The sequence below is a fragment of the Arachis hypogaea genome, chromosome 17 (genome assembly GCF_003086295.3).
Source record: "Arachis hypogaea cultivar Tifrunner chromosome 17, arahy.Tifrunner.gnm2.J5K5, whole genome shotgun sequence".
In the NCBI taxonomy this organism is placed as follows: domain Eukaryota; kingdom Viridiplantae; phylum Streptophyta; class Magnoliopsida; order Fabales; family Fabaceae; genus Arachis; species Arachis hypogaea.
Window position 1 is genome coordinate 9,607,511 of NC_092052.1, and position 17,821 is coordinate 9,625,331.

Genomic DNA, 17,821 nt, shown 5'->3' on the forward strand with positions numbered 1-17,821 from the left:
ATTATCTACAACAAATTTGTCTTTATATAATATAAAATCACATTTTTAATATTAATTAAAATTAAAATTTGAGAGAATATATTTTTAATCCGTCAAATTCTTCTTAATTTCATCCTTAGAAGTTTTTATCCTTTTAAATTAATTTTTTATTTAAATTAAAACATCTCAATTTTAATATAATATTAAAATTTATCTATATAATTTAGTTAAATTACCGTGGATATTATTTATTTTTACAAATTTTAATCTGTGTATATTTATTATTAAATTGCATCTTTAGATTTTACTTAGTGGTCCATGTTAGAGTACAGTGAGTATTAACTTACGAAGATATTTAAAAAAAATAAAAGAGAAAGTAAAATATAACTTCAAAGTAAATTAAAGTATACACTAATTTATTTACATCTCAAATAATTTTTTTTTCTGCCAACCCAAAATTTAGAAAGAGACTTCATAAACAGTGGTGGGACTTGAACACAAATTTTGAGGGGCCAATATACAATTTGAAAAATAAAAAATAATATGTTGTATTTTTATTTTAGTTACAAAGAAAAAATATTAAACCAAACATATTGAAATCGTTTTGGATAATTTATACCAGATAAATAATAATTATATAAATATTTTTATATTAATATTATTTATCATAACATCTTTTAATTTCATCTTTTTTGTTTGAGTGATATTGTTTTTCTAAGATTTCATTCTAAAGAAATAAGATCAAACAAATAATATCAAATTTATTAATTAGTTTTTATTATTTGAACCTTTAAAAATTATATACTTGCATTGAATCACTTTTTTTCATGATTTATTAGAGTAGTGAAATTATCAATAGATGTTGATATTATAAATTATATATTTTTCTTTCTTAAACGTTAGCCTTCTTCTTTAAAAAGATATAATTCTTTAATTTTTATCATTATATTTATAAAAAAATTAAAATATATAAAATATTAAATATGTAAAAGAAATTATCATTACAATGATAAATATTAAAATTTATAATACACGCTAATTGATAATTTGAATTTTTTATTCATAAAAAATTTAATTAAGAAAATAGAAAAATATAAAATAATATTAAAATAAATTGATAAAAAAATTATTTAATTTTTCAAAAATAATACATGAAATTATAATTATTTGAAATTTAGCTTGAAACTTAAAAAATTGAAACTTTGAATATTATAACGCTAATATTTATTGAATATCTTAATTTTATATGTAAAAAATTAAATTAATAAAACTTAAAATAACGTTGAATTAAATTGTTGCCAAAAAGCTAATTATCAAAGTTTATTATAGTCTAATATATTAGTTTTTTTTCTTCCATTTGTAAAACTTCAAATTAGGTAAAAGAAATTAAAGCCCAAAGCCCATTATACTAAATTTGGCATAAAATATTACCAAGTGAATAAATTATGTGAATTTTGAATACACATAAATAATTTTATTGAAAAGATAGACAACCAAATTAGTTAAATAATATATTTAAAAAATATTATTTATTTTTATATAAAATATTTGGGAGGCCATGCCCCCATTGCCCATGAAAAGCTCCGCCTTTGTCCATATATGCATAAATGCATGAACTCTTCAAGTTCACCAAAGATCAAATTCACACAAGAATTCGGTGAGCACTTTGTTGGCACTATCTCAATTGGACTACTCTTCTTTTGCCACCTAACATGAACCTTTTTCTATGTCTTGGTGCCTTTTCAAACCAAAATATCAGAGGAATAATAATTTGGAGACAAAGGCGAATGGTTATTTGATTTGATTTGAGTGATGTTGTATCATTGCTTCATTGATAGATGAAACAACAATAATATAACTTAATTAGTATAGTGAACCTCCTTCATCGGAAAGAACTTCAATTGTAAATTGTGAATTCCTTTTGGCCAAAATTCGATAACGACGTTGATTTGATACTCCTCATTTTATTTAACTTTTATTAAAAAATATAATATATTTATACTTTAAAAAAGATTAACGATATCTAAATAATTCGGCATAACTAGAGTGCACATTTTTTCCCAACTTTCGGCATATGTAGTGAATTTGTCTAATATATCAAATTGAAAATAAGAGTATTATCCAATTCAAAAATTAGAAACACAAAACAAATTCCCAACCATCCTCCAAGAGAGGGAAAGAGATAGAAGGGGAAGTTAGAGGGTAAGAAAAATGTGTTTAAGTATATATAAAATCATGCATGTATAAATAAATACTTAAATAGTAGTTGTGGATTAAGAGTTTTTTTTCTTTAGAAAAAAATAAGGCTGTAATATTATGTCTTAATACTTATTAGTAAATAGCTAACTATCCCAATTTAGATTTTTTTTATTATGTTAACTAAATGATACTATCATTGTCTTTTGATTGGTTTGTAATTTTCTAGGAAATACAATCACTTTTTTATTTGTTTTGTTTGCGGATCAAGTATGACACTCGTCTAATATACGCGATCTTTTGTATCTAACCATGTTTTAATACAAATATTTTTACCGAATCGTATAGACACAACTAAATAGCATCACGTATGAGCATATCTAACCTTATTCTTAATATATATTTTTGAAATGAGTCTAAAAATAGTATATATTATTAATTATTAAAATAAAAATATTTTAAGTACTTTATATAATTAAAAAAGACTTAAAAATAATTAAAAAAATAATTTATATTTTGATCTATTGGCTATAATTCAGCTCATCAGGTAAAATTATAAATCGGAATCTAGTTAAAACTAAATAAACATGTGCTATATCAAAAGTACATGAAGTACGTGTTTTGCTCTCTAACGGAATTATCCTATAAAATCAAACAACTACGTGCCAACCCAAATCGGCACATGAATCTCTTGGCAAATCTCTCTAAATAATGTCACTAAAACACAGTTACGAGATAATTAACTAAAGCTCTGCAAAGCAGTTTTGGAAATACTTATAACCGTCCTAAACACAACAACTTTATAAATATAAGTGACTCTCTCTAGGTCACAGGTACGTTATTCATTCTTATATTTTACTTGTACTAACTTGAGCATTGGAGTGTCTTTGCAGGTGTCCACTGCTGCTGTTCTTGGAAGAGCCGAAGTATGTCTCACCCAATCTAAGGAAAGGCGAGTTCAAGCATTGAGCAGGACAAACTATACCTTAGAGTCGGCTACCCATACAAGAAGATTTGGCGCCCACCGTGGCACCGAAATTATTTAGACTTAACCCCACATACCTCTTGCTTTACCTTTTCTTTGTAGAATTATGGCCGAAGAAGTCATATCTGCAACCCCTCCTCCCACTAACGAAGAGCTAATGGCTATGAATGATGCTACTCTTTTGGTAGAGGTCAAGAGAATGGCTGACCTTCTAGAAGCATCTCATAACGGGAAGTCGAACACAGAGGACCCTAAGAGCACGACCTCGAATAGAGCGAGACCTTTGGATTTGGGCTCCCAGGAGGTGACTCCGCCTAAAGAGAAACTGACGATAGACAATCCCTTCTCAAAGAAGATTGTCAACTTTTAAATGCCAAAGAATTTCGTTCTCCTCACAGCGCTTAAGGCGTATAAAGGGTTTGGGATCTCCATGTACACATTAAGAAATTTCAATCCATGATGATCTTTAACGGTGCCTCTGACCCTATACTCTATCGTTCTTTTCCAACTTATTTAGATGGTGCTGCTTTACTTTAGTTTTCTAAAATTTCAGCAGGTTCAATCTCTTGCTTTGAAGAATTAGCGAGGTCCTCCATAGACTATTTCACATCCTCAAGAATATACGTGCATGGATCGTCCGATTACCTCAGCACTATCAAACAAGGTCCGCAGGAGAGCCTGATGGACTATATAACAAGGTTCACCAAAGCAACCATGAAAATCCCATACCTCAATCCCGAGGTACATCTACACGCATTGAAGAGCAGTCTTCGCCCAGGAAAATTCCAAGAGGCTATTGCTGTTACCAAGCCGAGAATATTAAAAGAATTTCGAGAAAAGGTTGCAGGTCTAATTGATATCGAAGAACTCCGTGAAGCTCGACGGATGGAGAAACCACAGTCCCGCTGAGACGAAGAGAGACAAACAAGGTCTCACATTAACAAAGAGCCTAAGAAACCCTTCAAGCTCACTCCAAAGTTCAACTCTTAAACCAAATTCAACACAAAAAGGGAAGACATAATTAAGGAAATCCTTCACAACAAACAAATAAAGCTGCCAAGCAAGGCAGGTACATACCAAGACCAAAGGTATGTGGACAAAACCAAGCACTGCACGTTTCACCAGAAGTTCGGCCATACCACGGACCAGTGCATGGTGGCCAAGGACTTGCTAGAAAGACTAGCACGGCAAGGACTACTGGATAAGTATGTCAGCAGCCGGATGCAAAAAGACCTATCAACCTCAGAAGAGGCAGAACATAAGAAAGTAGACACTGAAAAGGACCAATGGCAGAATAATCAACCACCCAAGCAAATAATCAATTATATCTCAGAAGGATTTGCGTGTGGAGGAGAGACGAGCTCAGCCAGAAAAAGGAGTTAACGAACTATGTTGACGTTACAGGATAACACACTAACCGAGGTGTCTGCCTTCCAAATTCCAAAGATCAAATTCACAGAGAGATTTCAAATCCAAAACTCCTAACCTAGATGACCCAGTGGTAATCTCTGTAACAACAGGAGACCTTTTGATTCGAAAGGTCCTCCTAGGCCCCGGACACAGTGCCGATGTTATGTTCCTATCTACCTTCAAAAAGATGCAACTGAATGACAAAGTGCTACAACCATCCTCTAGTGAGTTGGTCAGATTTTATGGGGAAAGAGTCCCAATGACAAGTTACATTTGGGTGAGGACAACCTTAGGGGAGTATCCTCACTCAAAGACTTTAGACATCCAGTACTTAATTGTCGATTGCTTTAATCCGTACAATATTATATTAGGAAGACCATCTTTAAATGCCTTCGGAGCCATAGTCTCCACAATTAACCTGTGTGTCAAGTTTCATTCGCAGGATGGAACCATAGCGACAGTACATTCGGACAGAAAAGAAGCAAGGCAATATTACAATGTTGGACTCAAAATAAGACAACAACCAACGCCCAGAGTGAATTTGGTATATAATACTGATGATATACCAGGGTTAGCCGAGCTTGATCCTCAGACTGATCAGGAAACATGTCCCATTCCAATCGACAATCTGCATAAGGTAAGAGTTTCCGATAATGAAAGTCAAACCACTAACATCAGCTCTGTCTTATTTGCAGGATACGAAGAGCAAATCACCAAATTACTTCAAGCGAATGCCGACCTATTCGCATGGACTCTAGCTGACATGTCAGGGATAGACCCAGAAGTCATCAGCCACAAGCTTGCCCTAGATCCCAAGGCTTGGCCAGTCAAACAAAAGAAGAGGCACCTAGGACAAGAAAAAACAGACACAGCCACCAAGGAGACACAGAAACTACTAAGTGCAGGTTTCATCCGAGAAATCCGCGTCACATCTTGGTTAGCGAATATAGTAATGGTAAAGAAAAGCTCAGGAAAATGGCGCATGTGCGTAGACTTCACCAATCTAAACAAGACCTGCCCGAAAGACTCATATCCCTTACCATGCATTGATAAGCTCGTCAACAACATGTCCAGTTACCAGATACTAAGCTCCATGGACGCATACTCAGGTTACAACCAAATACTCATGCACCCATCAGACGAGGACAAGACGACCTTCATAACCGACCATGGAAATTTCTGTTACAAAGTCATGCCCTTCGACCTCAAGAATGTAGGGGCTACCTATCAACGCTTAATGGACAAGGTCTTCCAGAACCAGATCGAAAAAAACATGAAAGTATACGTAGATGATATGGTGGTCAAGTCAGATACAGAAGAAAAACACCTGTCTGACCTTAAAGAAGTCTTTCATTAATTAAGAAAGTACAACATGCGCATAAACCCAGAAAAATGCACCTTCAGAGTGCAAGGAGGAAAGTTCATAGGGTTCATGCTAAGCCACAGGGGAATCGAGACGAACCCCGATAAATGCAAAGCAATCATTGAGATGAAGTCACGGAAAACAATCAAAGAAGTATAGCAGCTTACTGGAAGACTGGCAGCCTTGTCAAGGTTTCTGCCAGTAATGGCGGCAAGATCAACCCACTTCTTCAACACATTATTAAACAAATTTGAGTGGTTGGACAAATGCGAAGTGGCCTTCACTGAGTTCAAGCAAATTCTGTCATCACCCCCGATATTAACAAAACTAATACATAGTAATCCACTCTACCTATATCTTTCAATTTCTATTAACTCTATTTCATCTGTCCTTATCACAGAAACAGGTCGGGAGCAACGTCCGGTCTATTTTGTTAGTAAAATCTTACAGAATACAGAAATTCGGTACCCAACTATTGAAAAACTAGCTTATGCTCTAGTAATCACAGCACGACGACTTAGACATTACTTCCAAAGCTACAAAATCATAGTTCGGACCAATCTACCGCTGCGACAAGTTCTATCAAAGCCCGATCTTGCAGGAAAATTAACCAAATGGACTATTGATCTATCCGAACATGATATAGACTACCAATCTCGAGGCTCACTAAAGTCTCAAGTTTTAGCCGACTTCGTTGCGGAATTTACCTCGGAGATTTATTCGGAATGGAAATTATACGTCGATGGAGCCTACAACAAAGACGGCGGAGGAGCTGGGATCATTCTAAAAGATAAAGAAGGGGTCTCAACCGAACAATCAATAAAATACATGTTCCCAGTTAGCAACAACCAATCCGAGTATGAAACGCTCCTGACCGGCCTACGTGGAGTACATCCCATCAAAGTCTATTGTGACTCCCTACTCATAGTATAATAGGTAAACGACGTATTCCAGGTACACAAACCTTTATTAGAACAATACTATACACAAGCAAAACATTTAACTGATCAATTTTAGAATTTTTAAATTATACATGTCAATCGAAAATGAGAATATTAGGGACGTGTTATCTAAATTTGCTACATCAAGAAAAATAGGAACACCATCTAGTTTGTCACAAATAACACTGGAACAACCTAGTATTCGCAGTAGTTTTGTTTTGAGTTTGTGACAGATAGAACATTGGAGAACCCCTATATCAACTACCTGAAAAGTGAAACAACAGAGAAAGTCATCCGTATTATTAATTCCTAGTCACGAACTGACTTAATTATCGGAGTCTTTTTTACATTTGCAGGTATTCCAGGTTGCTCGGACAAAGAAAGAACTTGCGATGCAGGAAAAAGACTCATCAGCACTTTTCCAGCTATCATCGACCTGTACCTCAAAGCTAAGTCAGCGACAAAAACATATTTTAATATTAATAAAATACTAAAATATCATTATAATTTTATCTAAAAAATACTTTATATATATATATATATATATATATATATATATATATATATATATATATATATATATTATTGATGTATCTTTATATCTTATAAAAATTTTAAATTATTGCATCGTGTCCTATATCCGTGTCAATATGCATATGTTATAAATATTCTCCTCGAGTATTTCTTATATTTTTGGATACATCAAGTTATGCATAAAAGAATATCATAAATGATAGTAGATCAATTCTATATTATTTATTATGTAACGTTTAATTTTTATTTAATCTAGTTTTTATAATAAATATTAAATATTTTAAAATTATTTATTTTCAAATTTTTTAATAAATTAAATATTATTTTTTAAATAGAATAATAATCATCAGAATACTAAGATAGTATAATTTATTTTTAGATTAATTATACATCAAAATCAAATAATCAAATTGACAATAATTTAATAGCATAATTGTCGTATATCAAATGATGGCAGAGATTCTTCCTTTTTCTGTTTTTTAATAGCATAATTTTTCTGTTGTTGACAAAGTAAATAACGCTAAGTGAACCAAATCCAGAAAAAAAAATAAAAAAATGAAATGATTCCGAACATTTTGGCAGTTTTACTAGACAACATAGTTAGACCACGAGCTGACCACACGCCCTTTCTTATGAATCTCTGATTCTCTGCTGTGTCATAAATGTAACTGTCTAAATTTCCGTATCTCTGATTCTCTGCTGTGTCATAAGTGTAACGGTCTAAACTTCCTTATCATCTCTATCTATAATAATATACAAAGGAAATAAAAAAAATTAGTATCTAATTTCTATTTTTTTTTATCTTAATTCCATTAATAAATAATAATTAATATAATTATTATCTTAAAAATTATTAAAAATATAATTATCAATTAATTTTTCTTCATATTTTTTATAGTTATCTTTTTATTTTATATATAACTTGTACGTTTTTTATTTTATATATAACTTGTACGTTTTTTGTTCTATAGAGTACGTATAGTACTCTTTATCTTTTTTTTCTTAATAAAAAATAATAAATATATATATCATGAGAAAAAAAATAAAAATTTTGAAAGAATAATATCTATAATAATATATAAAGAGAAGAGGAGAATTTAGTGTCTAATTTCTATTTTTTTATCTTAACTCTATTAATAATCAATGATTAATATAATTGTCATTTTAAAAATTAGTAAAAAATATAATTATCAGTTTTTTTTTTTTTTTCATTCTTCGTGCAATTACTTTTTTATTTTACACATAACTTCTATCTATGCTGTCTTTTCCTTTATTCTACCGAATACATGTAGTTATTGTTACATATAATAACAACGTAATAATTTTAGTATTATACGTAAAATTCAAATTTTATTATTCTATACATTAAAAAATTAAATAACTTATAAATTTTTTATTTTTATTTTTATTTATTAATAATTTATTATTTATTAAAATTTTTACTTTCTATCTCAAATTTATAATTTAAAAATATAAAAATTAATTTTCTAAAAATATTAGAAAAAAAACAACAATATAGATATTCCTATTTTGTTTTGAAATTAAATAAAACTTTAAGAAAATCTTAAAAATTTTATTATTTAGAGATATAGAAGTTGATATATTAGATTTAGAGAAAGATTAAGAATTATTACAAATAGTATTAAGAATATGGAAGATATTCAACAATATAAATTTTTTATATTCAATTCTATATGTTGATAGTAGCTAAAATAGTAATGTCCATATAATATTACTCTTCTAAGAAGATATAATATATTTGATATTATTTTTCTTATAATTGTTGACAAATTTTGATAATTTGATTAACAAAAAAATTGAATACTTGATATTTTAAATTTTTTCTTAAAATAACAAAATATGACTTAACAAGCAAATATGAAAAATAATAAGGATTTATATAATAATTATACATCTAGATATCTAAATCTAAGAAGAAAAGAATTCTGTTAGCAAATTTTTCATAATTAAAAAATTAATATGATGGGTAGTTATGGATCAAAGTGATAAATAAAAATGAGAATTAAAATAATAATATAGTGGTAATTAACTGTGATTGAGATGAATAGAAGAAGAAAATAAAAAAAGAGAACAAAATAAAACAACATAATAGTGACGGTGAGACAATAATAGTTCTACATGTATAAAAAATGATTAGAGAAAAGAATAATGTATAAAAAATATTATAGATGAAGATAAAGAAAATTTTGGATATAAATTTTTTAATTTATTTTTAATTAAATAAAATTAAAAAATAAATAAATCTAATAATATTTATAAATAATTAATTTTTAAATAATATTAATAAATTTTTATATTAATTTTATTACACATAATAATCATTTTATATTTTTTAATTTAAATTTATTTATTTTATATATTTTATAACTTAAAATATTTTATTTTTTATAATTTATTTTTAATTATTAATATTAAATTTATAATTTTAAAATAAAAATATAAAATTAATTTCTTAAACTCAATAGAAAAATGAATGGAGCCCCTAGTTATTTATAATACACGTCCCTATCCTAAGTCCCAACACTCTCTACCACCCCTTTTCAAAAAGAGAAACCCATTTTTTTTTAATTTATTTATGTTATACATTTTATATATTAAATAATTTAAGATATTTATTTTTTATAATTTATTTTTAATTATTAATATTAAATTTATAATTTTAAAATAAAAATATAAAAATTAATTTTTTAAATTCGAAAAAAAAAACGGTTGAACATGCATCATGAGCAGCTAATTATTTATAATACACATCCCTATCCCAAGTCCCAACACCCCCTACCACCGCTTTTCAAAAAGAAAAACCCATTTTCCTCCCTTTTTATTCTTCTTCACTTTCTTTTGAAGGTAAATTACTCTGTTTGCAAGAAGGAAAAAAAAGAGAAGAAAAGAAAAAACAATGATTCTCAAAGCAGTTACTTCTTCTAAGCTCGTTCTCTTCGCCGTTGGTGCCGGCGAAGGCTCGCATTTCGGTCCGCCGTCGAGTCAGTTGGTTTCCTTCCGCCGCCGATTCACCGGAAACACCGGTGCCGTTGTGGTTTGCGCCACGAAAGGCGCATCCAGCAGCGGCAACAGAACCCTAACTGGAGTGGTTTTCGAACCGTTCGAAGAGGTGAAGAAGGAGCTCGAGCTAGTTCCAAATGTTCCTCAAGTCTCTTTAGCTCGCCACAAGTACGTTGATGAATCTGAAGCTGTGGTTAACGAGCAAATCAAGTAGGTTCCTCTTTCTTTCACACTTTCATTTTGTATGCTTTGTTTTTTGCTTGAATCTGAAATTTTCTAATAATTTTTTGGTTTGTTTTTGTGTTGATCAGTGTGGAGTACAACGTATCATACGTTTATCATGCAATGTTTGCGTACTTCGACAGGGATAATGTCGCGCTCAGGGGTCTTGCTAAGTAAGTAGCTAAACGATTCTGAGTCTTTAATTTTGTTAATTCTCTAATGGATCTGTGTCTTTTGTTCCTGTTTTGATTTGCTTGTTAATCGTTGTGGTTTGTGATTTTGTATCTTCTTTTGAAGGTTTTTCAAGGAATCGAGTGACGAGGAAAGAGAGCATGCTGAGAAATTGATGAAATATCAGGTGTTTGTTCGGCTTTGATTTTCACCTTTTTTTTTCCTGAACGTGTTTGGTTACTAATTATAGATTCTGGTTGTTGTGTGTTTTGTTGAAACTTTTCTTCAGAACAAAAGGGGTGGAAGGGTGAAGTTGCAGCCTATAGTGATGCCGCTTTCTGAGTTTGATCATGAAGAGAAGGGAGATGCACTCCATGGTTAATGTCTATTGCCTCTTTTTCCTTGAATTTTTTTTTTGTCTAAATCATGTGATATATATATTATAGTTGATGACAAAATTTTGCTTATTCTTTTGCTGAATTGTCCTGTAGTTGTCTGAAGTGGTCATTGCACTATGTGATTTTTGAAGGATTTCAGTTATTTGTATTCACTTTGCATTGTACACCAAGCTCGGACATATTCTTCCATTATTAGATGGGGAATGAGTACACATAGCATTTCTCCTTTTGAAAAATGGATCCAACGTTCTGATATTTGTATTGTAATATTTTGAGTTGGCGTCAAATTCTCTGCTTGATTTTATACACCCTAATCATATTGCATATATGTTGTTTGTGTAAATATGAACATTTTTGTTTGGAAGTGCATTATTTGCCAATTTCTAGTGCAAATGTTAAATAGAAGTAAAGGGATTACTTTCTTTTGTGGGCAGCAATGGAACTCGCTCTGTCGTTGGAGAAGCTTGTGAATGAGAAGCTCCTTCACTTGCACAGTGTATGACAAGTTTTTCAATCGGTCTTTTGTTTTTGGTTTTGATTGCACATTCTTCCTTTCATTTGTCTCCTTCATGTTGGCATTGAATATTTAAAACGTTTGACAGGTTGCCTCCAAGAACAATGATGTTCAGTTGGCAGATTTCGTGGAAACTGAGTATTTGGGTGAACAGGTTAGTATAAATTCGGTGTTGCAATTGGGATATTATTATCATAATTATTATGATTATTTAAGTTTGTAGTGTGAGATTATGCAGAATTGTTTTTTTTATAAATTGCTTTGTCAAGATCTAAAAACTCTACTCTTAAATTGTTACATCAATAGGTGGGAGCCATCAAAAGAATTGCTGAGTATGTCGCTCAGCTCAGAAGAGTTGGGAAAGGACATGGTAAGAATTTCAGAGTTCAGACTCTGCTTCTTCCTTAACGTTGCTTTTCTGACTTCTCATTGTTGAATAATACAAGTCTAGTTTTATTTCCCCTATGCGTTTTAAAAGAAAAACAAATCTTGTTACTTAAGCTATATTTTTTGGTTGGTGGTCTTTTCAGGTGTGTGGCACTTTGATCAGATGCTTCTCCACGAGGGAGGAGCTGCATGAACACGATGAGCTGCATGAACACGATGGAGTCAGTACTTTGTAGTTTACATCTTGAAGATTTATAATTTCCTGCTTTTCTTATCCTATGTACCTATCTAGTTCATTAGGATCTTTAATGTGTCTTTCTAGAATGTGGAACTGAACTATGACCGAGTTTATAAAATAAATGTGAACTGCTGTGTTTGTTAATCGTTATTTTGTATCTATTATTACTCTTAAGAGTTTAAATTTCCCTCGCATAATTTACTTAAAAACGATGCTTTGGGCAAAAAGCATTATTCAAATATTTATCTGAAGCTTCTTTAAGGCAAACCAGCCTTGATAATATTGAAAAGCCGTTCACGTTGTACACGTTGAAGAACATAATTACTTAGTGGTAAGACCATCCTCCTTATGCAACTTCTTTCAAGTGGATGTGTCCATGGAAATCCAAACACCTATTATATTCCACTCCGTGGCTTAGCTTTACATGGCTAAGAACTCAGAAGGCAATAAATGAAGCGGACGTTATTAGTTTATGTTTTGACAGGATATTTTAAGCACCGTAAGTCGTTAATGTATTGATGTATTGAAAACGTTGATTGAAAAGGCAGCCATATTCCCATGTCAGGTGTATATAAAAAACAAGTGCCAGATGCAGCCATTGCATGAATCTTGTACACTTAAACATGCTGCTTAGTCTATGACAAGGAAGAGTTTGTTTATATACGTATATCATCATTGCGTAATCCAAATGTCTAAGTTATGAATGATGGAACAATATATAAAACTAAAATTGCAATTGTCAAATATGAGTGCTGTATTAGCATCGCCTCATGCTTTTCCCTTTTAACAAAAGTGAAATATAATTGATCCAGAAATTTGATGGAAAGCCTAAAAACACACGTAGAAATGAAGGTGCAAAGCCGCAGTAGAGAATATAATCTATATCTTGGATGGTCTCCAGAATAAGAATATCTATCCAAATTTTTTAGACTCGAATTGAAAGTGAATGTTTTTCTCTACGAGAAATGATCATGTTTAAAACAAACATGACGTGAACCTACTCCGTTTCCTCAATTATGTCGCAACGAAAGACAAAAGGATATCAAAGATAGGTTTTGGAAGGATAATATTTGTTCACAAATATAGCAGGCGGAATGAAGTCATTAGTGTAGAGCAAAATTCAAAACATTCAAAATTCAATAGATAAAAGATCTTGAGCCAAGAGAAAACAAAAAACAGTGAATCATAAAACTACCAAGCACTCATGTCTATTCCTTCGAGATTTTAAGCAGTGACGGCCTGTTGTGCGGCAGTCCTTTTCCTAGCTTCCTCAATGATTGTAAGCTTGATACCCTTGCCCTTTGGAAGTGACACCCACGGCTTTGATCCCTTGCCAATGGTGAACACATTGCCCATACGGGTTGCAAATTCATGTCCCATGGCATCCTGAACATGGATTGTCTCAAAACTTCCCTTATGCTTCTCCCTGTTCTTGATCACTCCAACACGCCCTCTGTTCCTTCCACCAGTGACCATAACAACATTCCCAACATCGAATTTGATGAAATCAACAATCTTGTTTTCCTCAAGATCCAACTTAATGGTGTCATTAGCCCTGATGAGAGGATCAGGATAGCGGATGGTGCGACCATCATAGGTGTTCAGGTATGGGATACCCTTTTGCCCAAATTGAACTGAACGAACTTTACAGAGCTTAAACTGCAATATAAACCATTGCAAGAAAAATCAGTGAAAGCTAAGTGGGAATTATCGATAAGATAATGGCATGTAAATTTTTTCAAATAAAATAACCCAAATAGTTAACTATATACAAATCAGAATCATCAAAATGAGTTCGCTCGCATATGTGAAGAACCTGTCACTATAAAATGTCAAAGATATTCTGCTCTGTAATACATGTTAGCATGTAATATCACTATATATATATAATTTTGGAAGACGGAGACAAGAGCTGGATAAGTTATTTTGGGTTAACCAAGAAGTACCTTGGCCTCCTCATCCCGGATTGAATGGAGACGGAATCGGCCCTTGGTGTCATAGAGAAGGCGAAAGTTCTCATTTGTCTTGGGAATTGATACAACATCTGTAAAAATACAAATATAACAGTGTTAAAACTTAGAACCAGTAGCAATGATAGGAATAATTGAAAGGAAACTACGTAAACTAAAAAATGAGTTAGATTTTACTTTGGAATCCAGAACAATATGCCATGAACACAAACTTGAGTTAGATTTAGAGCTCCAATACCCCAAAATTTCACCAAATTATCAGATAGCTTTAACTAATCCATTCTGTCCTTCTATTTATAGTAAATGATTACCTTAACTAACACCTAAGTACACTACTGGGATGGAAAAACTCTTTAAAGCCCTCAGAAATCAATAACAATTACTCCATGAATTCCACTTCACAATTCCCCATGTTAAATCAATTCACTGAACATTAAATTAACACATAAAACATCAAGTGAGGAAAAAACCATTACTACGGCATGACAACTTTACAACATGAACACACAGCGTTAAATTACTTCGGGAAAAAAATATGGAATGAAACATTCTTACCCATAAAACCAGCTGGATATGTCTTGTCAGTCCTGACCTTGTTATCAACAAGCACATGACGCTGCATCAGAATAGCAATGACTTCACGGTATGTGAGGGCATACTTCAACCTGTTTCTCAGGATGAGTATCAGTGGGAGGCACTCCCTAGACTTGTGTGGTCCAGATGAGGGCTTAGGTGCCTACACCGAGAGCCCCAAAAAAATGATCAAATTTCCAATTAAGTCTTCAAAATCCATCATTGTAATAATTTGCAAGCTGGGAAATGAAATCTGAAATTTGAACTTACAAAAGCACCACCCAATTTGTCAAGCATCCAATGCTTGGGGGCATTGAGCCTCTTCAAATGCTTCTTCAATCCCCTTGCCTGTTACAATGATAAAATTAGAAGATCAAAGTATAAACACAGATTCAAAAGGATAAGTCAACATCAGGGTCTTCATATTACTAAGCTACCACGAAATTATAATAACAAGCCATAACAAATTATGTCAAGAATCACAGGATTATAATCTAACAAACCCCGTTTATGTCAGTATCAGTGTTCCAACTTCCAAAGAAAAACAACAAAACCCTACAACAAACTTATGAACATAAAATAGGGGATCAAAACCTTGCTATCATCATAGTGCAAAGCACAATACTGAGTTCTAATGTAATAGAATACAGATTGATACACACATTTCGATGGAAATTGAATAACTCATTCGACAAAAATAAAATATAATACGAAAAACGAATTAAACAGAATTAAGAAGATGAGATTGAAAATATGAAAAAGAATAATGCGCGATATGTAGGAGGCAGGAACAAGAGAACTAACCATGTTGAGTTTGCGAGCTCTGAGATCTGAAGAGAAACTAAGCTCTAAGCTAGGGTCTCAATGGCAAGCTCGAAAGTGGAGAGATAGAAAAGGGGGTCTTCATATGATAAACCCTAATTTGGTGGGCCGTATTAGCTAAATGGGCCTAAGACTTATTAGTTATGCTGAGCCTGTCTGACAACCCAAAAAACAAAAAGACTATCTGAAATTCTCAATAAGGCTTTTTTATACAAATAATAATAATAATAATAATAATAATAATAATAATAATAATAATAATATTTAAATTAACAATAATAATAATATTTAAATTAATAATAATAATATTTAAATTACAATAAAATAAAATATCACTATAAAATATATTTATATTTTAAATTAAATTTAAAAAAATTATGACAATCATCTATGTGATTAAGATTTTTTATTTTTCTCTACATTTGTTCTACTCGTTTTTTAATATCCCTTTATTTTTATCAAATTATTATAATTCTAAAATTTTTTAGAAATATTGTGAGGCTTGCTTTTGCATGCAAGCCTCTTGATCCCCCTTCAATATATATATGGTAAATTAAAAACAAAAAGTAAAAATAGCATGTCACTTATTCAAAAAAAAAATTATTCTAGAAAACTTTTATCCGGATAGATGATGATTATGTTTTTGTACATTTAATTAAAAAGGTCAATCTATTTTGTAGTAATATTTTTATTTTGTTGTAATTTAATTATTGTTATTATTAATTTAAACATAATTATTATTGTTAATTTAAATATTATTATTATTCATTACTATTATTATTACTATTGTAGTTATAATTATTTATTATTAGTGTTATTATAACTATTATTTGCCTTTATTATTATTATTCATCACTATTTATTTCACGTGTATTAGGTGAGAAATAGCCAACTACTTTATTTTATGTGCGCTTCATTTTTCATGGGTCAGAGTGTCTGTTCATTATCAGCCATAAAAGAATTGGTGTGCATTTTTATTTAGCCAACTGTCACGGTAAATTTTAGAAGGTTATATTTAATATTATTTGTATAATTTTTTGGAGTGTTTGAGAATGCTCTAGATGATTCCGGAACGTTCTAAAATGTCCTAGAAGGTCTCGAAAATACCCTAAAAAGTTCTAGAAGACTCTGGAATGTCATAGAGTAATCTAGAAGAGTGTGGATGTATATAGGAGTATGAAGAGTAGTATGGAAGAATCTAGAAGTATTTAAAAAATTGTAATAGGATAGATATTTGTAATGAAGGTTCTAGATAATTAATATGGACCGTTAATTAGATTTAATCCTAACCATCAATTATGGAGGTGGACGGCTATAAATAGGAGGTGAGAGTTAGTGTGAATCGTGTGAGAGTCACTTGTAACAAACACTTGAGTAATAAAGTGTTCTTTCCACCAAAGCTTCATTTCTCTTGTATTCTCTTGTGTTCTTAGCTTTCTTGCTAAGTATTGAGGATTAGGCTGACTTTGTCTTAGCTCAAGAGGTTGAGTGAGTCTGAGTGCCGGCACGGTAGCGTTGGAGTGTGTCCAAGGCCATGACAATTTGGTATCAGAGCAAGGTTCGAGAGGGAGCATAAGTGGTTTGTGGGTATGGCTTCTAGTGTAACCATGGAGCATGTTGAGTCTCAAAGAGGAAGGGATGCTATTCCTTCTCAATGGGGAGGCAGGAAGACCCGTTCTTCAAGTGAGCCTAGAGGTAAGGACTCTAACTTCTTAGAAGAGAGAATTTCTATGTTGGAGAATGTTCTATCCTTTATGGATGCGCGCTTCCAAAGGATAGAACATGACAAGGAGACCATCGAGACTTACGTGTTAGGAGAACTAGATGCTTTCAAAGAAAGCATGCTCCAAATCAAAGAGAAGTTTGAGAATTCCTTGAAGTTATTTGAGGAAGTTCGAGTTTGGTTCGAGGAGGCAAAATCTCGACCAACCATTATAAGGGAAACGACAAAGATTGATCTTCCAAAGTCAAAGGAGTTTAAGGGTGTGAGGGACACTCGAGAGGTACTTTGAAGGCCAAGGGGTGGTCGAAGAAGCAATAAAGGTACGCACTGCAGCTCTCTACCTTTCTGATAATGCTATTTTGTGGTGGAGGAGA

The 17,821-nt window shown here is 31.8% G+C and overlaps 2 protein-coding genes across 2 annotated transcripts; one reads left to right on the forward strand and one right to left on the reverse strand.

The window, feature by feature from the left end:
• Positions 1-10,146: 10,146 nt before the first annotated feature.
• On the forward strand, positions 10,147-12,503 carry LOC112765129 (ferritin-4, chloroplastic). Its single transcript, XM_025810994.3, has 8 exons — positions 10,147-10,639; positions 10,741-10,824; positions 10,949-11,009; positions 11,112-11,199; positions 11,655-11,716; positions 11,823-11,888; positions 12,041-12,104; positions 12,265-12,503. Exons 1-8 carry the CDS (start codon positions 10,326-10,328, stop codon positions 12,312-12,314), a joined length of 789 nt encoding a protein of 262 aa, XP_025666779.1. The 5' UTR covers positions 10,147-10,325; the 3' UTR covers positions 12,315-12,503.
• An 896-nt stretch (positions 12,504-13,399) lies between these two features.
• On the reverse strand, positions 13,400-15,834 carry LOC112764482 (small ribosomal subunit protein eS4z). The gene is made up of 5 exons (XM_025810119.3): positions 15,707-15,834; positions 15,173-15,250; positions 14,885-15,065; positions 14,306-14,403; positions 13,400-14,018 (listed from the first exon to the last, which is right to left on the reverse strand). The coding sequence occupies exons 1-5, from the start codon at positions 15,707-15,709 to the stop codon at positions 13,584-13,586; spliced, it is 795 nt and encodes a 264-aa protein (XP_025665904.1). The 5' UTR covers positions 15,710-15,834; the 3' UTR covers positions 13,400-13,583.
• Positions 15,835-17,821: the final 1,987 nt, after the last annotated feature.